General features: G+C 40.5%; 1 protein-coding gene across 1 annotated transcript in view; it reads right to left on the bottom strand.

Annotated features, from left to right (window-relative positions):
• NEK10 (NIMA related kinase 10) overlaps positions 1-27,471 on the bottom strand; it is a 371,560-nt gene that overhangs the window by 12,659 nt on the left and 331,430 nt on the right. Inside the window, 1 exon segment of the mRNA XM_089691216.1 lies at positions 6,313-6,412. Coding sequence (XP_089547342.1) covers positions 6,313-6,412 — 100 coding nt within the window.

Below are 27,471 nucleotides of genomic sequence, written 5' to 3'. Positions count from 1 at the left end.
AGGCCTCTGATACCCCCAAGGCTTGCAATTCTGATATCCTCCTTCTTGAGGTAATGGCCACAAGGAAGACAGTTTTGAAGGTAATATTTCACAGTGAGCACTGTTTTGTAGGAGCAAAGGGTTGCGTACAGACAAAATCTAAAAGCACCGACAGGTCCCATTGGGGAAACGTCCTCTTTCAGATATTCCAGACTGAAGAAAATCCAGGACTTTGGAAGCAGAAGAAGTGGTAGGAGGAAAGGCCTTTCCTGTCGCAAGTGTAACACATCTGTCCCATATCCTACAGTAGACTTTTTTCTGGACTCCTGTAGGGTAGCAATTACCTTGTTGAGCACCCTAGACTCTTTAGTCTCCCCTTCTCAGCAGCCATGCATAAAGACAAAGTTTGCGCTCATTCGGGTGCAGACAGTCACCTTGTGACATCACATTCAGAAGGTCCAGCAGGACCAGGGAATCGGGGTTCGAGCACTGAGATGAAGAGCTATAAGAAACCAGGGCCTGCATGGACAATATGGCAGGATGGCTATTACTGGGATCTGTTCAGTTAGGATTCCTGGCAGGAATGTCAACATCAGGGCTGTCAGAAAAGGCATATGCCAGGCTGCAATCCCATTGTGATTAGAGTGTGATATTCCTTCTGCTCTGGGGTGGGGAAAACGATACAGAAACCTCAGGAGTTTGTGGTTGCTTGAGGATGCGAACAGATCTATCTAGAGATTGCCCCACAAATGGGTCAGCTGAAGGAAGACTTGTGGGTGGAGAGCCCACTCGTAAAGGTTCAGAAAGATAAGTGGTCAGCCTTCATATTCAGTCTGCCTGGTAGATAGATTGTCCTGAGATCTTTGAGAGTAACTTTACCCATGTCATGATTGACTTGACTTCTTTCAGCAGCATATGGCTTTGGGTACCCCCCGCCTCTGAATGTAGACCACCGTAGCTTTGTTATTCATCTGAAGCAGGAACAGTTTTCCCCTGATTTTGGTGAAAGATAGACCAGGTAGATAGAGTCAGATGAGCTGCCCTGACCTACAGGACATTGGAAAACATTCCTCTTGACTGGAATCTCCACCTTCCCTGAATGCGGACATCTCCATAGTGGGATACCCATCCCCTCTCTCTTGTGTCCATCATAATCATGACCCAGCTCACTGGCCCTAATGGGGGCCCGTTGTGCCTAACAAGCTCAGGCATTAAGAAGCTGATAGAAATGAAGAGGAAGCTGCTCTGTGCACCTTCTTCCTGATAGAATCCATCTTCTGCAGAGACAGGGAAAGAGAGGCATTGAAAGTATCGAAGAGGGCTCCCAGGTACATTAACTGCTGGGTCGAGTGTAACTGGCTCTTCTTATTATTTTGCATTTCGTCTTTATTAGCCTTTTACAAAGTGTTCACAAAAATAATAAAATATATTGAATACAAAATATGATGCAAAAGGAATAGAAGTCAAACATACTTCTACTGTAGGTATTCCAAGTATACAGGAAATTAGAATGTTGGGTCTTTGGTCTATGGATAATCCTACAAAGGTGTGTGAACATATTTGGAGAAACATAATTCAACAGTTGCATAAGACCATGTCTAGCAGAGACTCCACTATAATGGGAATTGTTTGACCCATGCCAGAGACCCCAGAGTTGAAGGATGTTGGAAGGCCCAAGTTTAGAAGAGGGAAAAAAAAGGGGGGGTTGAAGGATTGAGGTTAGAGGAAAAGGATGTTCAGGTCACCCCCTCTGGTTGGAGCTGCGTATGAGAAACCCCAACCACATGTGTTTGAGCAGTGGAGATAACTAGTCTATATGGAGCAGGGCATAACACTACTGCCCAAGTGGCAGTTAAGACCTTGAGCCCACCCAGAACCTAATAGGGAGCTATGCAGAAATCTCAGTATACAATCAGTATATTTGTTGAAACTACGTGGTGCAGGAGTACACCATCCAGTGAAACCACATTTTAGGGTTTTTTTCCTTTGTACGCCGCACAGCACTTGTCAAGTTCTCTATTGTCAAGGTCCTACCTTTTCCCAGAGGTTATGTTACTCCATGTGCTGGCATCCATCTTGGATTTATGCTGAGCATGGTGGGAAGCTTTTATGCCTTCAGGTCTCTGAGGTCCATCCCCCAGAGGGGTGTGGCTGAGTACATATAAGCCTGTGATCCGCACATGCTCTTTGCACTTGTGTCTTGTGTCTTTGTCTTGCTACAGCTCTGTGTATATGCTCGTGACTCTTCTGGTATTTGACTCGGCTTGTGACTAGACCATTCTCTGTGTTTTCCTTCGATCTGACCTTCCGTTGCTGAACCCGGCCCGTGACCTGTGATTCTCTGTCTACTGTTCTGTACTGTTTTGTCCCGTTGTTGTTGACCCAGCTTGCCTGACTACGCTATTGTCATTCTCACCAGCTACACGCCATTGGCGGCGGCCATTACCGCAGCTGGGGTGTCTCGGGGGCCGCGACCTGGTTCCTGGCTGCGTCAAGTCCATCCCCACCATCAGGGCCCTGGTGAAGGGCAGCCTGGGACTTAGACTCCGCGCCCTGAGGGACTTCGGTCTGCTGGTGGTGGTTGTCGTCAGCCAGTGCGTTACCCTGCCACTAGGCCTACCTGTCCGTTCCACAGCCCTGCCCTGACATCTATCAACTTTATTTCTTCGATCTTATAAAATCAGAGTGTTAGAAAGGGCACTGTGGAGGTTTTCCATAATGCGGGGATGCAGGAGTGAGCTGTGTTAACCAGGTGTCACACAACTGACCAACTGTACACTTTCAGTGGGATATTGGAGTAGTGCAGGAGAAAAAATCCAGGGATGAAGGGGACAGAGCGATCAGTAAACTTCTGTGTTATAGAGTGTCCAAAGCAGAGGGGCAGGACCAGAAGATATGTAGCATGTCACCATCGTCTGTACCACAGCACCAATAAATATTTGTCACCGATGGATACATCCAGTGAAGCACAGCAGGCATGCAATACCACCGCGTCACTATCTTACAGCCCGTCTCCTGCTATTTACTACAAATGGTGGATTTGTAGAAAAGGGTTAAGATTTTTGTACAATCTTCTGGTGTATGTTCGAGTTGGAGGTTCTCCTTCCCATTGAGTGAAGAATTTCAGAGGGGTGGAAGAGGACTCTGTTAGTAGGAGTGTGTATGTGAGAGATAGTGCATGCCTGCTTGGGCCTCTGCTTTGCATTCTCTTTCAAAAGTCAGCAGGGGGCAGGCAAAAAGCAACGCGGATAGTAAAGATTTCAAAAAGTGGGATAGTTGTAGCAAGTGGAATCGGTTGAGGTGCAATAGTGGTTGTGTTTGCGACATCTGTTGGACATCCAGCCACCATGAGTGACTGATAAAATGTGCAGCAGAGAGCATGTCCTTTTAGTGCAGTAAAGATAAAGTTGCATCTTGTAGTCCTGGGAGAAATTTAGGGTCACCTATAATGGGCTAGAGGGGTGAGGGGAAAGGGGACAGACCATAAGTAGTGAAGGCTTTTGCAAAGTGTTTACAAGTTTGGGCAATGGTCGGATGATTAAGTAAGGAAAAGGAAGGTAAGGAAGGGCACCATGGTAGTACTGAAAGGGGTGTAGAAGTATGATTTTCCATGGCTACCCATTGCTTGGTTTGCGAATGTCTATTCAAATCAATGACCATAGTAAAATGCGCCACCAATTGGTACAGTCGCACGTCAGGCATTGCCCTCCCAATCTCTGTTTTACATTGTTGAAGAATTGTGTGCTTAATGTGGGCTGGCTTATTAGCCCATACAAACGTATTCCAGAGTGACTGCACAGATCTCAGATAGGAAGATGGGATGGAGATTGGTAGAATCTGGAACAAGAAAAGGAGTTTAGGGAGAAGATTTTGCTTAATGACATCTACCCATCCAAGAGAATGTATGTTTGTGCCAACCAGCAATGTCTTTTTTTGAAGGAGGTAAGAAGTTGCACAAAATTTAGGGAGTACATTTTTGAAAAGTTATTAGCCAGCTGAGTCGCCAAATATTGGAGACCTAAGTCTCTGCAACATCGCTCCTGGTAAAGTTAGATTCAGTGCCTCAGATTTCTGGAAATTTATCTGGAAATTAGAACCCTGTAGCACTGGAACTCAGCCATCAGATTAGGTACTGATTCATCAGGTTGACTAAAAAAAAATATCTGCATACGTAGAGACCTTGTGTCAGCACTGGCCAACCTCAATTCCATTTATGTCAGGATCTTCTCGTATTTAACATAAGAAGGGCTCCAAGGTTAGCATAAAAATAGGAGGCGACGGGACAGCCCTGACATGTCCCGTTATTGATGTCTAACAATTGAGAGAGTGCTCCATTGGCTTTAACCTGTACTGTAGGAGTAGAATACAAAGACCCCTAAAAGATTTACCAAAATGAATGGCATTTAATGTAAGTTTAAGGAAAGAACTGGCTCTTCTTGAAGTTTATGATCAAGCCAAAAGACTGCAATGCCTTCAGTAAAAGTTGCTCGTCTTAGAGTAACTGATCCTTGCTGCGAGCCAAAAGGAGCACGTCGTCTAAGTAATGATGGACTCGGAGGCTCCTCTCCCTGAGGGGTGCCAGGAATTACACAAGACCTTGGTGAAAGTCCTTGGAGAGGTACAAACAGCATCCTGCAGATCCAGTCTCCTGGTTGCACTACTTGTGTGATGGTTCCATCTTGAATCTCACCAGAAAAAAATACTGACTCAGCCCCTTAAGGTCTATGACCGGGCGCCAGCTGCCGTTTTTTTCTTCAACTAGGAAGAGAGTTGAGTAGAACACAGAAAACCTTTCCAAGAATAGCACTGGAACGACAGCTCCCTGAACAAATAGCCTTCTGAAGTATGGAATTTTTGTCTTCTGGGCGGAAACTGGAACTCTTGCGGGCATGAAGTGACTGCAGGAGGAAGCATAAACATCCAAAGGTGGCCACATGTAATAGTGGACAACACCCACTTGTCCTTGCATTGTCTTACACAGACTTCCACAAAGTTGGCCAGCCTGGCCCCCACTGCGAGAGGCTGGCTGCTCTGATTGTCAAAAAGACCTAGCAGAATCCTGCGGCATATCCAAAGTCTTCTTTCTGGCCCTTAGGAAAGTTGTCTGGGTGCCTCTTTAACCTTTCCTCATGTCTCTCCCCTGGTGAAAAACTCTGAAATCTCTGGACCTCTGTGGTAGGAACCTGCTCTGGAATGACCTTGATCACTTCCAAGACAATTATGTGGTACAGTTCATAGAGGCCCCAACTAGAAATAATGCTCTGCTGGATCTGGTCTCAAACCATGCAGAGCTTATTATTAATGTTCATATAAAAGAACATTTGTGTAGCAGTGACCATAACATGATTTCATATAATGTTAGCTGTAAACAACAAGCACATACTGGAAATAAAAACGCTCAACTTTAAGAGAGCAAACTTTCCAAGGATGAGGGATGCTCTCCAAGACATAGACTGGGATGGAATATTGGCATTGATGAACACACAACAGAAATGGGAATTTTTTTAAAAGACTGTATGTGAACACACTGCAAAATATATTAACATGGGCAATAAGTTTAAAAGGCTAAAAATGAAACCTATGTGGATTACGACCAAAGTTATAAATAATAAAAAAAGAGCTTTTAAAAAATATAAAAACGAAAGAGCACTATAATCATTTAATTGTTACAAGGAATATCACAGAATATGTAAAAAGGAAATCGGAGCCACAAAAATTCAAAACAAACGACAGATTGCAAAAGATAGTAGGACAAACCCCCAAAAACTGGATGGACAAAAACAAATCTTGGCAGGTAAAATAAGAGTTTAATAAATATGTTATTTTAGGCTTGGCTGAAACTATTTTGGTTTTTTGAAGGGAACATACAACCAGAACAAGTAATGGAACTAGTAGGGATATCTGAATCACTAATGAAAGATGCATTTAGTTAGATCGTTTGAGCCTGTACCAGATATAGAAATAGATTCTGAGGGATAGAAAAGCAGATCAAAGTAGGAGTGTTTGTGTATGAACTGATAACACTTCCCTAGTGGAGCTTTTATACATTCTCTGAAAAAAATCAGTGCTTTATGTCATCATTTATGATTTCCATTTTTTGTAGCGCTCTAAAGCAGCTGTTCTTTGATCTGTATTCGACTTTGATTAGGACAAGTTTACAAATAAGGTTTGCTGCAAACATTTATCAAATCTGATCAAACATTTCATACCGTTAAAAAAACAAGAAGCTTGTGTTTTTAAGAATCTAGTTAGTGTCTAATTGTGCTTATTAGACTGTATGCTGGGAGTTTTTGGGGGGTTTTTTTGTTTTGGTTTTTTTTTCTAATTGCAAACCTGTCTTGTCATCAGTGAGTGATGATTTCCCATACAATTGCATAAGTCCATGGCAGTCATCACTAAAAATCTCTATAAGCTCTGGAGATCCCTGTAAGACCTAAAACAAAAGAGAAAAAAAATTGTATGAGAAATCTTAATTGCAAGAGTATTTAAATCTATTACTGAGCTTCTGAACAAAAATGCTAACAGTTCTCAGACATTCACAAAACGCAAAGCGTTATTTCGCTACTGACAAAAGTACATTACAGCTTTGCTCATAAATATTTTGTTTGCAACTGGTCTTGGAAAATGGAGGCAAGAAATATGTTTAGGCGTCTATTACATTCACATTCTATGCTGTGGCCTGCACTAGATAAATGCAGGTTTTCTTTGTGCCCTATTCAAAATGCACTGCGCTACTACTACCACACTTTAATTAAAGTTAGGGAAAAAAAAAAAAGAAAAACTGAAAAGTACATTGCAGCACCCCCTGCCTGAGCTCACACTGACAGCTGCCTACATGGTAAAATGCTGCATTTTACTGTGCAGGCTAATGTGAACAGCCTTAGTATACTACCAAGTATAACAAACACAAAAAATAAATATATAAAAACATTTTAAGGGGTTTTAAATTTCAAAAAGAAACCGTAAAACCCTGTGACATTCCTTTTACCATGCAACTCAGCTTTTGCTTAAAAGTCAAAAGTAATATTATTATATTACAGCTTACCAACTTTTAGATGTCATAGCTGCATTAGTTTTCTCTTTCAGGCTTACATTCTTTTTTTTTTATCTGGTGATGCAGCCAGTGATTCTGTTGTTTTTCAAGAGAGCAATCTTTCCAGCAGAATATGCCAGTTACAGAGATGAGTCAAACCATTTAACACTGACAAAGGTGCTTACAATGATCAGTTTTTATTTATGTATATAAAACTTTTATCCCAAAAGGAAAAACACTGTTGCTGTAACTGCTTATAAAGTATTAGATTGAGCTTGGCTTCAATTTGTTAATGTATTTAAATCTGCCAGTACACCTAGCAATCCCCTCCCCTCAGAATGACAATGGTGCTCTCCAAATGTGCTTCCTGTGCTCCTTTATCCGGTTGGGGTACTCCAATACAAGAGGTGTGTTACTGACCAGATAACCAGGTGTAAATAGACTGAAAAAAATCTAAGAAAAGAAAACAGATGCAGCCACCACGTCTAATGATTGGTAAGCTGCAATATATTACATTTTTGGTTTTTGGTTTACCACTTTAAGCTGGTCATACATGGCTCAGTTTTTTTCATTAAGTCAGTGGCTTAACAAAAATCTGAACCAATTTCCCCAATCATACATTCAATGTGCATGTGTCATTGTATTCTGACAGCGGGACTTCCCAGCCATCAGAATACACTGATCAGAGGTGCAGCTGATTGGCTGCATGAACTAGGTGACTAGGATTTGTTGCTTTATAAATTAGAGGCTGGGTAGCAGCCTGGTATGAGTCATCCTGAGAGTGAGATAGAGGGAGTTCACCTCAGGACAGGCTGGGAAGCTCTACAGGGCAAGGCTTCTGGAGCTTTTCCACCCTTCCAGAAACTCTGTGAACTTTCTGGAAGAGGTGCAGAAGAGAGTTACGGGACTAGATCTGCATTTTTGAGGGAACATGGCCAATCCCCAGTCAGGAATCCAGGCAAGGTGGCCAAGGACAACCCTTAAATGTGGCAAAGCCTGTGCAGCAGGAGTCAGGTGGAAGATGGATTGAGAGAAGGCTGGAGTGTGGAGACTGGAAGAGGGCCCCAGGGAGGGAAGCCTACCTAAAGGCTGTATTCTGGAAAGAAAGATATCCACTGCCCAAGGTCTATTAGGGAGGACATCCAGTGAAGCAGGGAAGGAGCCAGTCCAGCGTAAGGCCTGAAAGCAGCTACTAACCCACTATACTGACAGGACAGGACGATGTGAGTACTTCTACACCCCCTGGGCCAGACAAAGGGAGAGGATGGTCAGCTGCAAGACCCAATTAGTTCTCATTCAGGACTACTTAATTGCCAGCTCTTAGAATCCCTTGCCCAGGGATACCCTCAGTGCAGCCGGTTGAAGAGGAAAGATTCACATGGGGTCTGAGGAGGTACAACACGGGGACTCCAGTGCTGCTTAAAAGAACAGTGCTATTTTTGTACAGTATTGGTGTTAAGAAGTTATCCTCAAGTTTGCAGATCTGCCAAATCCAGTCCTCCAAAGTACTTGCTTTCCCAAAGAAAGACTCCCGTCTGGGGAGAAGAAAAAGACCCAAAGGCCACATCCCCCCCTTCTATAATATGAGGTTATAGTTACACTATATACTAGTGATTCTGGATGTCCATCTATCTGTTGGGGCATAAAGGGAAAGATTTTCATGGCTCTGGCCACTGTCCCGAAATGAGGAATAATCCTATAATTTATGGTAAAATGAGATGTGAATATCCTCTATACAAGTAGCTGGGACCTCAGAAAGCTTCTTAATGAAGATCTTTATTGGTTACATAAATGCAAGATCCATAAAGCTGAAGCGTTTCGGCTTCACAAATCCTTATTCATAGCATTTTATGAATAAGGCTTTGTGAAGCCAAAACACATTTGATTTATGGATCCTGTATTTATGTAACCAATAAAGATCTCCATTAAGAAGCTTTCCAAGTTGCTGGCTACTTGTGTTGTGGATATTTGCTGTGAGGAGTGGACGCCTCAGCCAGTTCACCGATCTCCTGTCTCCATGTGGTGAATAGAGCAGTTGAGCTTGGGTCAGGGGTGGACTGACAACTCATAGGGCCCCTGGGCAATAGGGGATCATGGAGCCCCTGTGTCCTGGCCCAAACTCAAAAAAGCTTATGAAAAAGGTACCAGAGGCATCTCATGGGGCCCCCTACTGACCCGGGGCCCTCAGGCAGTGCCCGAGCTTCCAAATGGACAGTCCGCCCCTGGCTTGGGTAAGATTTGTTTTCATGTGACTATCCTCTGCTCCAGGAAGGCTTTGCTGTGCTATGCATTCCTTTAGTCCCCTCTCACCATAATCTGTAAAGATGTACTGTCTCATATCTTCATTGTTGTAATCAAAAATCTCCCTAAAGCCTCATTCAGATAGGAGCAGCAGTTTGCAGACTCTCTGAAAAGCAATCTGCAATGCATTACTTGCCCACGAAATATGACAGCAGGTTTATTTTTGTGGTGGCACTGTTTTTAATGCTCTCCAGTTGCCAGTGGCAATAAGGCCTTAGAATATTTTCTTTCTATAGTAAATTCTCATGTAGCTGTCTCAGCTGGATGATATCCATGATGGTTCAAATTCAGTTAAAGTTGTAGGATAGCTTTAGGAAAATCTAAATGATAAGGTCATTGTAATACTTGTTTACTGTTGCAATGAGGTTGGACAGATTAAAATTAGAAACACCTTTTTCCATACTCTTTTCTATTATTCTAGGATGGATTTCTTTGGGTGTCCTAGTAAAATGAACTAAGAAAAGATTTGCTATCTCATAGGGAATATAGGTTATTTTTTTAAAGAAATGCCCTGCAATTCTACCTTAAATTCCTCCTGAATAGAGCAGTGTACTTTGAGACATGTCTAGACACTCCTGTTCCCAAAGCCTAAGGCCTCATGCACACTGGACATTATAAAAACGCCAATAGCATTAACTGTAGAATGCCGCAATAAAAACAGGGTTTTTTTTTAGCTTTTTTGCATTAGCTTTTTTCAATGTTTTTTTAATGTTTTACAGCATTTGCATTTTTTAGCAGTTTACTCTCACAAAACCTTCAGGCTCAGAAATGCTCATAAACACCAGATGGCTGCGTTTTTTAGTGTTTTTCAGCTTTTATTGGTGTGTTTCAGCTGTTATCAGCGTTAAGAGCATTTTTACAGCTAAAAAACTCCTCTTGAAATCTACTATTTCCGGGTGTTTTTTCCAGCCAGAAAAAGCTCCGGCCAAAAAACGCTGATTAACCATTTGCCGACCCGCCGCAATGTTTTTACTGCGGCAGGGCGGCACCTGTGCGCACAGCGACATCTTTTAACATCGCTGTGCAAAACAGGTAGGGGGCGCGCGCGAGGCGCATGCCCGCCCTACCCAACCCCCCAATTGTGGCAGCGGGTGTCCATCACCGGCTCCCAGCGGGTCATTTCCCGCCGGGTGCCGGCGATTACAAGTAATCACTGACAGATAGCACGGCTGCAGCGTTTACATTGCAGCTCTGCCATCTGTCAGTTCAGAGCACACTGAACCTGAGAGAAGACTTTATCTCTCAGGATCAGCATGTTCCTGTGAAGTACACACCCCCGCCCCCTAGTAAAACACTCCCCTCACACAGCTAACCCTTTCATTACCTAATAAAAGTTAACCCCTTCCTCCCCAGTGCCATTAGTACAGTGTCAGTGGGGTTTTTTTTGCACTGATCACTGTATTGGTGTCACTGGGGATGTCAGTGACCCCAAGTCAGTTCCCCCCCAGTGTCAAAATGCCGCAGTCCCGCAGTCCCGCCATAAGTCGCTGATCAGTGTCATAAATCGCTGATCACCGCCATAAGTCGCTGATTGCCGCCATTATTAGTATAATAAAAAAAAAATCCCAGTATCTTTCCTGCCATTTGTAGACGCTATAACTTTCACGTAAACCAATTAATTTACACGTATTGGGATTTTTTTAAGCAAAGATATGTCACGGAATATATTTTGGTAGAAATTTATGACTAAATTTGATTTTTAAATTTTTTTTACTGGACATGTTTTATAGCAAAAAGTCCAAAATATTGTTTTTTTTCTCAAAATTGTCAGTCTTTTTTTTTATAGCGCAAAAAATAAAAATCGCACAGGCGATCAAATACCACCGAAAGAAAGCTCAATTTGTGGGAAAAAAAGGATGCAAATTTCATTTATGTATCGTATTGCATGACCGCGCAATTTTCCATTAAACTAGTGCAGTGCTGTATAGCAAAAAAATGGCGTAAATAGTTTGTAGACGCTATAACTTTCACACAAAGCAATCAATATACACTTATTGGGATTTTTTTTTACCAAAAACATGTAGCAGAATACATTTTGGCCTAAATTTATAACTAACTTTGAGTTTACTATATATTTTTTATAGCTGAAAGTAAAAAATATCGTTTTTCTTCAAAATTTTTGGTCTTTTTTTGTTTATAGCGTGATAAATAAAAAGCGCACAGGTGATCAAATACCACTGAAAGAAAGCTCTATTTGTGTGAAAAAAAGGACGTAAATGTCGTTTGGGTGCAGCATTGCATGACCGCGCAATTATAAGTTGAATTAGTGCAGGAGGGCAAGTGGTTAAAGCCTAAGTGTGCATGAACACATAGGATAACATGCTGGGGAGTTTACTGGCGGCAGAAAAAAATGCCAGAAGCCGAAAACAGCCGCTGTAAAAACATCCAGTGTGCATGAGGACTAATATCAGTATATGTGCTATGTGAGAGGTACTGCTGAATGATGAAGTTCATGATATACGTGAAGAAAAGCGTTGACATGCTGTTCTAATGGACCTTCCTTGGATGCTGGGATTCCCCTCTGGGTGATATATGTACATTGCAAGGATTTTAACAAACTTTATTGCAGATTCCTGCCTTTTTGTTATTCTGAAGAAATAGCTGTTTGTGTCCATGTGCAGACTGAATCTGTATGGGAGTGGTTTTATAATTACCAATCAGCTGTTGCACCTGCAGGGCTCTAATGAGGAAACTTGCAAGGTCTGAATCCCTTTAGATGTGATTTTCCATAGGGAGTATCTCACCAAAAATGTAATTTTTAATCCAGGGGATGTCCAAAATCTGACTTGTATCTTAGTGCAGAATCTGGGAAAATCAGTGAGCCAATCACACAAGCAGGAAATTACATTTTCAGGGGCATTCCATACACAAACTGTGTACAAAACTCCTCCAGGTAGTCATATTGCACTGCATTTTACAGAAAATGACAGCACTGCAGATCAAAAACATTCAACATAGCATTCAATTATAATATGACTTCAGTCGTAATTGTAAGTGGAGTTACCCTTTAATCATTTTAAAAAGCATTGGACATACTAGTTAATCTTTGAGTATCCTATGCATAACCAGGTGTTATTGGGTGTTTATAACTGCTATTTGGCAATCAATGCTTTACATTTTATTATTTTCAACGTGTTTTTTTATATTAACTATGGTAGTGAACTACTTTTTCTATGAGTAATCTAGGTCTGGTAACAAAGTCAGTTACTGCTTGTCTATCCAGCACTCTATATCTGCTGTTTAGTAGATGTTGGCATTGGTAAGGTGAATAAAGCTTTGGTAGCATCCAAAATCAAACTAGTAGATATCAGTTTTATTATTTGTGGTAGATTTGGATATGACACCATAGCAAATTTTTGGACTACAAACTGTCACCCATGTATATTATGGAAGTATGTGAGTGAGGTCCAGACCAGTAGGTGGGGCATATTTTATGATGTTGTCATTTTTATTGGGGTAATGGGATGCTGACAGGGCTGCCAACCATCTATAAATGTTCGGACAGTTTGTAAATATCGGCCTGGCACGGGCAAGGGTAGTGCATGCACAGTGATGTCATGGCGCAGCTTGGTGCCTTTTATTAAAAGCAGTCCAGGACTCAGGAGCGGGAGGCAGGAGAGCCAGGAGTTGGAACTGGAGAAGACTGAACAAAAGTGGTAAATTGGTGATGACAGGAGGCACTGAGCTGCCCAGACTGCATGGAGTGGAACGTGTTTGACTGTTCGTGACTGCCTCTTCTGCACCCAAGCAAACAATGAAGGAGACTGGAGGAGGTTACTCAGATAAGGTCAGTGACAGCTCCCAGCCAGCCAGGCCACAGTCTGGGGGGATCACAGGGAATGAATAATATACTAAGGAAAGGGGGATGCTGATATAAAGGATCCCCTTTATATCACTAACTCCCCCTTACCTTATTGTGATCACTCTGTAGAAGGTGGTCTGTGGTCACTAGAGTCCCCCCTAAAAGAGTTTCTGGTGTTTCCCCTTAAATCAGAGTCCTCAGTGTTCCCCTTTACATCAGAGGCTGCAGGATTCTCACTTACAGTGCAAGGGGGAATTCTGCAGACCATGATGTAAAGGGGAACTCTGCAGACCCTGATGTAAAGAGGAACTCTGATGTAAAGGGAAGCACTGCAGACCCTGATGTAGGGGGGATACCACCTTACCTCAAAGTTCCCCTTTACACCAGATTCCACAAAATACCCCCCCTAGATTGTGGTCCACAGCATTTCCCTTTACATCAGGGTCCACAGAGTTCTTCTTTGCACTGTAATGGGAAAGCCTGCAGACTGCAATGTAAGGGGGAACTCTGTGGAGTCTCTAGTGGCCAGAGACCTCCTTTCATCAGTGATCCCCTTTACATCATGGACAATCTGCAGTGTTCCCCTTTGTATTAGGGACCACAGTCTTTCCCTTTACATCAGCGACCGCAGATTTCCCCCTTACACTGTAAGAGGGGAACCTGTGGTCTCTAATATAAAGGGAAACTCTGTGGACTCTGATGTAAGGGAGAACTTTGTGGACTGTGCTGTAAAGGGGAACTTTACTAACTCTGATGTACAGGAGAATTCTGTAGACTGTGATGAAAGGGGAGCTCTCTGGACTGCCTATTTCAGACTATACAGATTTCTCCTTTATATCACCGTCCACAATGTTCCCTTTAACATCAGGGTCTGCAGATTTGCACGGTAAAGGGGAACTCTGCAGACTCTGATGTAAGGGGAACTCTGTGTTGGGTTATATTAACCTGACCTTCATGTAAATGGCGAAATAGGTTTTTGCCTTTTTGCTGTACCTTAAGCTCATTGTTATAACACTAGCTACATGTTTGTAGCTTAAATATTAATATGTGCACGGTGTTTGCACTGACAATTGTCATTTTTTTTGTTATTTTTAAGTCTCAGTAAACATAAAAATTTACTCTGTCAGTAAACATCATGATTTGTGTCAGTAAAGAAAAAAAAACAATTTTTGATGCTGTAAGTAAATGTGTGGTGTCCTGTCAGTACATTTAATTTCAAGGGGTTAGCAACACTGGATGCTGATCATTACTATTGTTGTATGATTGTCATTTTGTGTGACAAAGCCATGTTCTTTTAAACTTCATTTGGCCTACAAAGTAACCTTTTTTTAAGACTTTTGTCTTTGAAATCTGATTTATTTTTGGCACTTTTTATTAGGTTACAAGCAGCACTCCTTGTGTGGGGGCAAGTCAGGGACTACAAGAATTATAAGGATAATTGTAATTGGGCACTTCCAGTAAGAGTTTAACTATTTCAGTAAGAGGTGCTGCTGCCTGTGACTGTTGTCAGCACTACTGTGCTGATCACTGTTCTTCTAAGGACTTCTGAGAAACAGCTTCACCGGAGCAACTGCAGGGCAAGGACCTCCCTGGTTATGCAACATTCATTCTGTGGATCTGTACTTTCTGCACCTCTCCAGCTTCCTCAGCCATTAGAGGAGCAGCTCTGCATGAGGAAGCATAGCCCTGCCTCTATCACGATAACTGCCTCCACACAGAGACCGTGCAAAACCAGATAGAGCAAGTAAGTAACAAAGATCAGCTGCAGGGAGGCTGCAGGCAATACCGATGCATAGTTCTTCATCCTTTGCTTGCCTTTTTGGGCCCAGTTTTTGTAGTACTGGTCCTATTAAAGTGGTAAAAAACTAATTTGTGCCATTTTTACCTACAGTTTGCGCGCCTGCAGAGCCGCGCAGCGGCGCAATCTGTCACCGGCCGTGTACCTGAGTACCGACCCTGTTGCCGGTACCATGTGACCTGCTGTGACCAATCACAGCAGGTCACATGACAGCTGTATACAATGGATGGCTTCATTCATGCCACCCATTGTATACTAGTGTGCCTAGCTGTGAATGGTCACAGCGATCACATGCACAAGCTGGGTCAATCACAGCCCAGCTGTGTCATGTTATTAGCCGTGGCCAAATCACAGCTAAGCACAAAAAAAAAAGGCCCTGAATGAATCAATGTCATTCAGGTAAATGCTTGCTTATAGCAAAGTAATTCTTTGCTATAAGTAAATTGTGTGAAAAAAAAATACTGATCACTTCCGCAGAGTAGTACAATGTTACTATGGTAACATTGTACTACTCTGGTCATAGTGAAATATGAAAAAAAATCTTAAAAAAAAGAAAAAAAGTAATACAAAATTAAAAATAATAAAAAATTTTTTTAAAATGTATTTATTTTTTTTCATACTGTCAGCAGTCAGTGTCCCTGATCACCGCCATGCCAGTTATATGATGACGCTGTACTGCACTGGTGACAGTATGTAAAAAAAAATAGTGAAAATAATTTTTTTACATTTTTTCATTTTCCAAAAAATTCTGACAAAAAAAATACAACTTCAAAAAACTCGCCATGCCTCTCATGAAGTACGTTGGACTGTCTATTTTGCAAAAGGGGGTCATTTGGGGGATATCTGTACTGTTCTGACATTCTTGGAAAATTAGATTGGCTGTCAGTACTTCAGGATTGATCAATTTTCAGATCTATACCATAGTTTGTGAACTCTATAACTTTCCTATAAACTAAAAAATACATCCTGATTTGGGTTATTTTCACCAAAGACATGTAGCAGAATACATCTCGGCCTAAATTTATGAAGAACAATTATTTATTTGCAAACTTTTATAACAGAAACAAAGAAAAACATGTTTTTTTTTTCAAAATTTTGGGCATTTTTTTGTTAATTTAGCAAAAAATAAAAACCCCAGTGGTGATTAAATACCACCAAAAGAAAGCTCTAGTTGTGTGAAGAAAATTATAAAATTTTAGTTTGGGTACAATGTTGTATGACCACGCAATTGTCATTCAAAGTGTGAGAGCGCTGAGACCTGAAAAATGGCCTGGGCAGGAAGGGGGTAAAAGTACCCGGTATGGAAATGGTTAAACCTGCAGGTGGGACCCTTTTTCTTTTTTCTGTTAACTTAACTACCGCTTTAAGCTGACCATACACAGGGGGGTTGATTTACTAAAACTGGCGAGTACAAAATCAAGTGCAGCTGTGCATGGCAGCCAATCAGCGTCTAACTTCAGCTTGTTCACTTAAGCTTTGGCAATAAAACCTGGAAGCTGATTGGTTTCTATGCTGAGCTGCACCAGATTTTGCACTCTCCAGTTTTAGTAAATCAACTCCATGATCTACCAACAACTATGTAGTGCAATGGCCTGCTTGATCAAATACAGAATACAGAATTATATTAACGCTATTAGAGTTTTATTGTAATAAAGATTATTACACTATATGAGTATCTCTTTTTTTTGGGAAAGTCATTTGAAGAAGTAAAGAAAAAAGAAGAGGGACGGAAGGTCAATTTATGTAGAAGCAAGACAATTTAGATTGGAGGGTAAGAGTAAGGACGACAAATATTGGAGTGTTTTCATGTGGTGGATAAGGTGGCACAATATTTGCACTGCTTATGTGAGTTCAATATATAATTGGAATTTCAGAAGATAATGCGCTATATGTGGTTTTTGTATGTATTTTTACATGGGGAGAGAGAATTATATTAGAAGAAGAGGAAGAAGGGTTTACAGATTCACGTATAAATTGAAGAATTCGATCAACTTTTTTACGTGGTGAGAATATACTATGGAGAATTGAAGAGAATCTTTTAGCATAAGCAATCTCATACGACTGCAAAAGTCTGTGACGTCACTGGCGCATGTGCTCTGAAGGAACGACATATCCATACCATTCCTTCAGAGCTCTGTGTGGATGTAATCACAGTTCAGCCAAACGGCCAGAGCATGTGAAACCGGAAGAAGACCAGGTAAAGATGGAATCCCTGTCAGCAGTGACAGGGCGCCACTGGAGACATCCGTTTTAAAGCTAAGTCTGACATGATGTGCTAGTATGTAGTGCATACTAGCACATTATGGCTTAAACCTGCAGGGGTGGGTGGAGACCCTTTTTTTTCCCTGTTAACTGCCGCTTTAAGCTGGCCATACACATGGTCTACCAACAACTATGTAGTGCAATGGCCTGCTTCATCCAATACAGAATTAATTGAATGTTTGAGTAGATCCTCATTTTACAGTCTTGGTAAATCTGGAAAAGATTAGATATCTCTGTTTATCAGATTGTAAGATGCAAGATTGCAAATCAGATTGTAAGATGTATGGTCAGTGAGAGGTGACCTGAAGCCTGACAGTTGCTTGCTTTTCCAACTATGGTCTTGAGAGCGCCCTGTGGGTGGGGCGAATCGCGTCAACGCACTTCTGGTCTGCCGTCTTGACGTCCCGTGTCATATCCAGTGAGTGGAATGCACGCCGAGCAGTGCATTCCAAGTGGCCATCTTGAAAACTGTCTGAATGTTATCCTGTCATCCCCTGCTGATCAGGCTGTGAGGTCTCTACTATGAAGCTTGGAAACATTGGATTTTATATGAGCCTATGGAGGCAATAAAAATGCTGTTTTTTCATCTGACAAATGTGAGTGGTCTGGCTATGATTTTTAGCAACATATTAGTATTAGCAGGATTACACTATTTTATATTTCTATCCCTTGCACTGCTGTGGAGTCTGGAGTGTGGACAAGGCAGGAGCCAGTGGAAGAAATTCTTCCCAAATCCTATATGGTGGAAAGGAGTCCAGGGGGTTTAGAGAAGGCTTGGGATCCCTATATATCCCAAAAGGTGTATTACTCACCTTTATCTGGTGAGTGCGGCTAATATTGGTTTTCTCACTGGTGAATGGTGGAAGTATTCTCTTGGTTTGGACATTTTGTTTTTCCTATTATTTATTTTTTCATCACTTGCTTTGGGAAAAATTACTTTTTTATAATTTTTTATAAAATATATATTTTTTGATTTGGACATTTTCATTGATTTTATCACTCTCAAAGTTTATATTATTTGAAGTAAGGTGTTTATTTGCACTGTTTTTTGTATTTTTATATTGCTTTTCCAACTATCTGACTTCATTGTGATCATACACAATTAATTTTTGTGTCTAATGCTGTTAAGGTTATTTAGGAGTGGGAAGACAGTAAGGTTGATTTTCTAAAGGTGTAAAGTGAATGATCACGGAGCTCAGCAAATAAGTTTTCTTTGCTCTAAATACCCAATATTGTGCAAACTATTTTTTTTTGCTTATGATTAAATCTGTAAAGCAAACACAACTTCATCTCATTTGTTCAGTGAGTATTCAGTTGCCATAGTGAACACTGATCAGCCTCTACTCCTTCAGTAAATCAGTAAGTTCAGGCATCTGAGTGATCACTTTATTTATTCGGGTGAAATGACTGATGCAACACCAACTGTGAATTTACTGCAGCTATCTGATCAAAATCAAAAACCTATGGGAAATTACAAAAATCAGCATTTCAGAATTGACTGATTGCTCCATATATCATTAAACCAGCTTGAAAACTATCACACAGCTGATCACTTTCATCCTTAAATTAAATAACACAAAAGCAGTCAAAAGTATTGAAATGGCAGTAAAAAAATGCAGTTGATAGATTTGATTAGAATATCAAAATGATAATTTCATCAACTGTTTAGATTCATACATTTATGGCTAGCACTACCAAATACTGTATGTCTATGATATATATAGGTAAAATAAATAAAACCCTTAATAAGCACTTTATATTGCATTGGCTTCATATTGTCATAGTAAAACCATTTGCCCTGTGAAGCACACTTTTCTTATTTTATTATGAGTATTTTATTAGTTCTCTTCTTGATGTATGCCAATTAGAAAACCCTGTTCTTTTATTTATATGAAAATGGGGTAATTATTTTCACAGCAATTGATGAATGAATACATTTTAGGTAACTCCAGTAGACAGTTAGAAGGAGCTGTCATTAATAATGAAAGTGCTGCTGACTTTGCTAATCGAGTGAGTAATAGTGTCAGATTGATTGAACATGTTCTTCAGAGGACAACCCGATGATATTAATTATGGAAGCAGAATATTTATCAATGTATAGCACGGATGCTCCCGAGGTCAGTAAATATTATTGGAATCATGTTACAGGGCTCTGTGTTTTATGGGTAACGTTGGAGCACTATGTTCTCACAAGGGATGGAAGCCTTAATCAATAAGGATAACCTCAAGCAAGGCAAAAATTTAATTGGCAGTCTGTACAAAATATTCCCTTGAACAAAGGATTAAAATAGAAAAGTAAGGTTTTCTTCTTGCCTGAATGTGAATGCCTATTTTGCTTACAAAGTGGAATGCCTAAACATGGACAATTTGTCACATTAAATAGAAAAGGCCTCATGTCTGCCTGTTTTGTGTTTTTGATATTCAAAACATTTTATTGTCACGCATATTTAAAGTTACATCACATCACTTTTCACCAAACCATGCTCCTATTATCTCAATGTGTTTCACCCGAAGAGGGGACTAATCATGAAGGTGGAGCACTCAAGTGGGGTTGGAATATATATATATGTTAAACAATTACCTATCATAGCCCAATATGGCTCTCTTAAGCCAGCCATAAATAGATTGAATCTCTGCTGATTCAGCATGGACTGGCCAAGATTCGATCCATCTATGGGCAGGCTGGTTGTACTGACCTTAATCCATTGATCGACTTCAGTACAACCAGTCTGTTGGATTTTTTTTTGCAAATATAGCCGCTAGAAGTGATCACTGCTCGCCATTGCCAGCAGAACACAATAGCACTGCGGGAGGGATTCTCCCATTAAAACTGACTGTGTGGATAGGGGAATCAAGCAATTTTCTTTCCTTCTGCCTGTGGTAGAAAGTTCCATAATCTATGGGCTGCTTTAAAGAAATACAACTTGTAAATGTTAATTTCTCTAGAAATAACCCTCCTCATAAAACCAACATCATTTAATCAAACACATTAAATCAAAAATCCATGAAACTACTGCATATTCAGTAGACTATAACATTTAAACTACAGCTTATAGGAATTCAGGCAATGTAGATAATATGGCTATCCTACTCATATCTCCAATATAAACAGTGTGTATTCAAAAAAACCTCAAAATAAAAGGAAATGAGTTAAAAGGTAAATGCATAAAAAAGACAGAAAAATGAAGGAATCCGATAAATGAAAATTTAACCCAATGTTATATTTGCTGGACACATGAGTATCAGTTTTAAAATGTAAGAGGTAAGAGAGGGTAAAAAAAGCACAGGGGATGAAGTTGCTGTTAAAAATCAAATTGTATGTTGGTTATTAATATTCCAATTGCATGCAATGGATAGCAGGACATACAGATATATTACCATTCTGAAAGACTGATTTTCAGAAAGTACACTTTTACATGTACTGTATAATGAACTATAAACATAATTTAAAAAAACAGGCTTGGTTGTAAGGTAAGATTATGTGGCAGAAAGATAATTTTCTGTATTTACCTAGTTTTCTGTCTAATAAGGTCATTGAAGTAAATAGGTGCATTTGGTGACATTACATATTCCCCCAACTATGTTGTGTGTCCTCCACTTCCAATGACAAGTAATATTTCGCATACCAGATCAAATTCTTGCCTTACACTTAAATATGCACTTGGTCTCCAAGACTTATTTTAACGATCATCTTCCTGAATGAACAGTAGAGACAAATACTGTATATGTCGGTTCAACTAGATGGACTTTTTTCATCCAGACTAACTATGTTAGGCTCCATGCACACGTGCACATCGTGTGAATGTGCACCTTATTGCAACACGCATAGGGCAGCTTATTGACTTTAATGTCCTGTGTAAGAAAAACATGCTATAGAAGCTACTGTACCTTTTCAGGTGTTGTACTTTGCACTTTTATTTTATTGTGCATTTTAGTACGTTTGTTGTGCCTTTTGTTATGTGCAAAATAACAACTAATGGCAGACGTAAATGCAGCCGTTTGAATTATGCAATGAAATATGTTACTTGTTGATACTCTTTGCTGAAAAAAATCTGCTTCTTTCACTATATGTGTATTTTTTTTTGTGGTTCCTTTCTACTGCACGCATGCACAGAGAATGTAATTTTTATTAGTCACTTCTCTGGCATTAAGACATAGCATGAGAATTGAACAGTTACTAACCTTATACTGTACACTACAGTATGGAATGGTCTGGGCGTATGCACTAGTACATATTTGCCATCAGCTGACTGGGTGCTTGACTGGGATAGAGGAAACCAGCGGAGGTCATGATGGCACCAGCTTTATAGTGCACATATCTGAGTGAGTGGGACTTCTGCAAATTACAATATTCTTGCTTGTGTTTTCTAATAGAGCTACAGTTCCACTATATATGTATATGTACATTTAGCTACCAAAATCTCATGTCAAATTTTAGGAGTAATTTACATTTTTTTAAATCTGCAGCTATCATCAAAGGAATACCCCGTGATTGTGTCTTGAAGATCATTCATTGTTCAGGCACTTGTTGGTATAGGGTGACAATTGTTTTCCAGTTGTGTTCTTGTATTGCCACCTTGTCACATGCACCTCTTATAATGCCGACACACAGGGGGAGATTTACTAAAGCTGGTTGACTCAGAATCTGGTGCAGCTGTGCATGGTAGCCAATCAGCTTTTAATCTCAGTTTGTTCAATTAAGCTTTGGAACTAAAACCTGGAAGCTGATTGGTTTCTATGTAGAAGTGTACCTGATGTTGCTCTCTCCAGCTTTAGTAAATAAACCCCACATTAAGCAGGTATGGCCCTCCATGGTCCCTATCAGGAAGCTTTTCCAGAGCAGTGATGTGTAGACAGCTCTGATGTACAAGTTGACAGGGAGTAGCTAAAAAAGGCTTCAAGGTAAGTGCTGCTATATATAGACGTAGGTTTAGAGCCTCTCTCAGGTTTTTATCATTGTGTGTATCTCTGGTGACAGTTAATACTGAGACAGAAGGTGATTGGAATTTCAAAATTATGAACAGGAAGCAAAGAGAAATCTTCAAGAGAGTAAACGGAATTGGTGCTTGGAGAGAACCACAAGTACGGAGATCCTAATATGAGTAAATACAGCAAATAAAATCACAAACAGTACAGATAAAAGGTGACATATTAGGTATAAAGTCCAAAAATCCAAAGGTCCCAGATAGGGTATGACAGGTGAAGGGAGCTCCCCATAGAGTGAAGCAGTACTCTGCAGGAGATAAAATCGAACAGAAGGGGGCGCCAATCTGAGTGTAGAGGGTTAATACTTTATTGGTTAATACTTTATTGGTATCAAAAGGATTTCCGGGATTTCCTTGCGGTCCACGCTGGTAAACGGCGCCATTTTCAAATCTCTTGCACCACTGACAGCTGACGGCTCCATCCCTGTTCATCCCGATTGGCCAGGACCCACAACCACATTGCTGGCTGACAAACGGCTTACCAGAGGATGACTGTAATCATGCCTTTTAACGCCTTACGTTTGTGAGCAGTTTTTTCTCCTTTTAATACCATTAAAGTATTAACCCTCTACACTCAGATTAGCGCCCCCTTCTGTTTGTAAGAGATATCTTCCACTGGGGACACCAGCTTCTGATAAGAGGCTAGGATTTTATATTGGTGGTAGATAACTGAAGCTAGCAAGTTTAAATATTGTGATTCAAGAACACTCAATGGCGTTGGACTTTTTAAGTTGTGATTGGCACTTAATTGTTGAAGAAAGTCATTAGTGTTTTCACTATATTTAGATTGCCACTTTATTTACTCTTTATTGTTTTTATGTATTGTCATCAGTGGATTGCAATAGCAATGAATACTTCAGATACTTTTTTGAGTTTGGCTCTCTTATCATTATCATTATTGTTTTCTTACATATTAATACAGGGTTATTAATTAGCACAGAGTTTTTTCTAATATTAAATCTGTGCAAAGGCAGCACACAGTGGGAGCAAGTGCAGTAAGTCTTCAATAGAAAGAAATAATAATAAAAATAATCATTGCTCTCGCAAGGTGAAGAATGTAAAAGGGAGTATTGAGCCCAATGGCTGTAACATTTATCATAAAGTGAATGTTACTGAGACATGGTTTCCGCCTCAAAGTGGAAAATGATATTTTTCCCCAAGTAAATATAAAATATTTCAAAATAATATTGGTATTTTTATTTTAGCTAACAGATGAAACTCTTGGCTCATGTTCACATGATTTGCACGTTTCTCCTTTAACCCCATCATGACTGGCCACTGTAGTGTATTGGCAGGTCAGGGGACTTGTTCTTCTGAGTGAATATTTTAAAATGTCCTTGCGTGAATTAAGCATACACACAACGGGTGGCTTTTAAAGGCTAAGAAGGCCCTAACCACCTCAATATCAGCATGTTTCTTAATTTACAAAAAAAAGTGGAAAAAATGTCAGTAAAATTATAACAGCACTGTAAATGGAAAAATTGCCTTGTAATAAAGAGCATGTAATATGCTGGCATTGAGGTGGTTAAAGAACATGCCTGTTCTTTACAGGCTGCAATATGTACATATGCTTTATCATGGGTCTAAATATGACAAAGCAAATCTAAATATAAGCAGCTTCTTTTATGCTCCCTTTAGTTTACTCATAGTGTTCTTGGGGATAATGTATGGGATTTTTATTTGGTTTTTGTTTTTTGGTTGTTTTTTTGTGAAACAAAGATTGAATTTATGGGCACACATTTGCCAGTACATATAAAAATGATACACACATATGCAATAAATCAATTAATATGTCTACATTTTAATTTAGGAGTATGTTATATTTATTAGTATTTTGCCCTTCATATTAGGCATTATTTATGTCTACCATACTGTTGTAAAAAGCTCTTCTACAGTACTGTGTTTAATTGGAATATTTTAAATAAATATGGTTGGCCACCTTGACAGTTTCTCACATTCCTATATAGTCTCGAAATAAGATATATCTGATACTGTAATCGGCATCCTATGTTAATGTGTATATGCTTCCTTACTCATTTGGAAACATTCATGCATTCATGCAGGTCAGTTGTGAAAGGCATCAGTACAACACCGTCCTTGGATACAAGGACAATCATGTTATATACGTTTACAGAAAATATGAAGGTTGCAAAGGGAATTCATTTAATATTTAACTATTCAAAGACAGCTGGGTAGAAATTAAATGTAATATATACAGGTGAAACTCGAAAAATTAGAATATCGTGCAAAAGTTCATTTATTTCAGTAATGCAACTTAAAAGGTGAAACTAATATATGAGATAGACTCATTACATGCAAAGCAAGATAGTTCAAGCCGTGATTTGTCATAATTGTGATGATTATGGCTTGCAGCTCATGAAAACCCCAAATCCACAATCTCAGAAAATTTGAACATTTTGAAAAGGTGCAATATTCTAGGCTCAAAGTGTCCCAATCAGCTAATTAAGCCATAACACCTGCAAAGGGTTCCTGAGCCTTTAAATGGTCTCTCAGTCTGGTTCAGTAGGAATCACAATCATGGGAAAGACTGCTGACCTGACAGTTGTGCGGAAAACCATCACTGACACCCTCCATAAGGAGGGAAAGCCTCAAAAGGTAATTGCAAAAGACGTTGGATATTCCCAAAGTGCTGTATCAAAGCACATTAATAAAAAGTTATGTGGAAGGGAAAAGTGTGGAAGAAAAAGGTGCAAAAGCAGCAGGGATGACAGCAGCCTGGAGAGGATTCTCAGGAAAAGGCCATTCAAAAGTGTTGGGGACTTTCACAAGGAGTGGACTGAGGCTGGAGTCAGTGCATCAAGAGCCACCATACACAGACGGATCCTGGACATGGGCTTCAAATGTCGTATTCCTTTTGTCAAGCCACTCCTGAACAACAAACAACGTCAGAAGCGTCTTACCTGGGCTAAAGAAAAACAGACCTGGTCTGTTGCTCAGTGGTCCAAAGTCCTCTTTTCTGATGAGAGCAACTTTTGCATCTCATTTGGAAACCAAGGATACAGAATATGGAGGAAAAATGGAGAGGCACACACTGCAAGATGCTTGAAGTCCAGTGTGAATTGATTTGGGGAGCCATGTGATTTGCTGGTGTTGGTCCACTGCGCCTCATTAAGTCCAGAGTCAACGCAGCCATCTACCAGGAGATTTTGGAGCACTTCATGCTTCCTTCCACAGACAAGCTTTATGGGGATGCTGACTTCATTTTCCAGCAGGACTTGGCACCTGCCCACACTACCAAAAGCACCAAAACCTGGTTCAATGACCGTGGGATTACTGTGCTTGCTTGGCCAGCAAACTCGCCTGAACTGAACCCCATAGAGAATCTATGGGGCATTGCCAAGAGAAAGATGAGAGACATGAGACCGAACAATGCAGAAGAGCTGAAGGCCGCTATTGAAGCATCCTGGTCTTCCATAGCATCAGATGACTCCCTCTGCATCAGGTGACTCCCTCTGCATCAGGTGTCTCCCTCTGCATCAGGTGTCTCCCTATGCATCAGGTGTCTCCCTATGCATCAGGTGTCTCCCTATGCATCAGGTGTCTCCCTATGCATCAGGTGTCCCCCTCTGCATCAGGTGTCCTTATCACAGTGCCCCCTTACATCATTTGTAACCCCCTCCCCTTCCCCCTTGTACTCACAGATCTATTTGTGAATGCAGCTTCTCTCCTTCGGTCATGTGATAAGTCACATGACAAGGGGGGAGAGGAAGGCCACTCTGCCTTCACTCCTTAGTGCCAGCTATCTATCCCCCCCCCCCGCAGACTGGAGGGAGGAGAAAGCCTAATCCTCCCTCCAGGAAGTCTCAGCAGCTGCTCCTTGTGACAGGAGTGAAATCACAATCACTCCGGTCACTGAGGAGTGGCACCAGCAGTGCACCCCCCCTCGACACAGCGCTTGAGGCAGGTTGGTCCCCCTCTGATGCAGTGCCTGGGACACACTAGCTCCCACGTTATTTCCACTCGCCAAATGCAAGCAGGTGAGTGAAAATTTTTAGCCCTGTGTTAATTGATACAGGTGAGTTTAATTTCAATTACAGGAGCATCACAAACTTGGAATGCAGTTATTTCTTACAATTTTGTCCAGTCCATTTTTTAAGTTTTGCATGGAATGTGTCAGATTTGGATTTTTGTTTCTCCACTTTTTTATGTCATACCAATACAAACAAAATAAATAAACATGAGAATACCTAAACATTTGTAATTGCAACAATTTTCTGGGCAAAGTGGTGCATTATCTGACAGGGGTGCCAATATGTTTGGCCATGACTGTATAGGCAGACCACAACAATGGTTTATTTCATTTAAACTGTCTCTCTGTATCTAAGAGATAGCACAGCAGTAGTTTATTCTTTTCACACTGCCTCTCTATAACTGAACCTTTTACATTGCAGGTATAGGATGTCACTCTTCAGAAACACTCAGCTGTGTTTGTAATCTGAGTTTTGGTTATCCAGCTCTGTTAGCAATAGGCTTTTTAAGCAGTCCAGCTAAGGCTAGCCTGGGAAATGTGTAAAATGATCCTAAGGCTAGGTGTGAACCTAGCCTTAGGATCATTGTGCGTTTTGCACTTTTGCACCTGTGTTTTTGCTGCATTTTGTGGGCTTTTTATTATTTTATTTCTTGTTGCTAGGCAGATTTAAAATGCAAAACCCATCAAAAACACGGGCAAAAACGCAGCAAACCGGACTACATGTATTTCTGCAGCATTTCCATTGAAATCTGTAGAAACAAAAACATTTTTGTGTTCTTTTGCGACTTTTTGCATTCAAAAAAGTCATTGACGCTTTCCAAAAAATGCACCGGGTGAAAATGCAGAGATGTGAACTTTTCCCATAGGAAATCATGTTAAATGGACTGTAGTGCATTTCTGCAAAACGCTGCGGAAAACGCTTAGGTGTGAACCTGGGGCTAAGCTTTACCTGCTGGGTGAGTAATTAACATGCTAGTGCTACTGATTACAGAGTTATAGGTCTGCTTCAGCATGAGGAAACACACTGTTATTGAAAATACAGAAGTAGTCTGACTTCTACTGTATATATTATACTGCCCCAACGCAGAATGTTGTACTCATTAAGACATTTGAAGTATTTCATCATCCTATGTTTAAAGAATATGTAAACCAACATTTTATATTCCTCATATGTGCCTTCTGTACCATGTACTTTCATCCTGTTCCCTTGTATTGCTTCCTCTGTGTAAAATCCCTGGTGTTCCTGCCAGTCCTTCTGCTTTACTGTTAAAAAATAACCAAATTAAACAGGAGAATGCACCATGGTCAGTTCTCTAGCTC

The sequence above is a fragment of the Staurois parvus genome, unplaced genomic scaffold (genome assembly GCF_062004578.1).
Source record: "Staurois parvus isolate SC_StPar_1 unplaced genomic scaffold, SC_StPar_1.0 ptg000021l, whole genome shotgun sequence".
In the NCBI taxonomy this organism is placed as follows: Eukaryota; Metazoa; Chordata; class Amphibia; order Anura; family Ranidae; genus Staurois; species Staurois parvus.
Note: the sequence above shows the minus strand (reverse complement) of the source record. Positions and strands in the feature narration are given on the sequence as shown.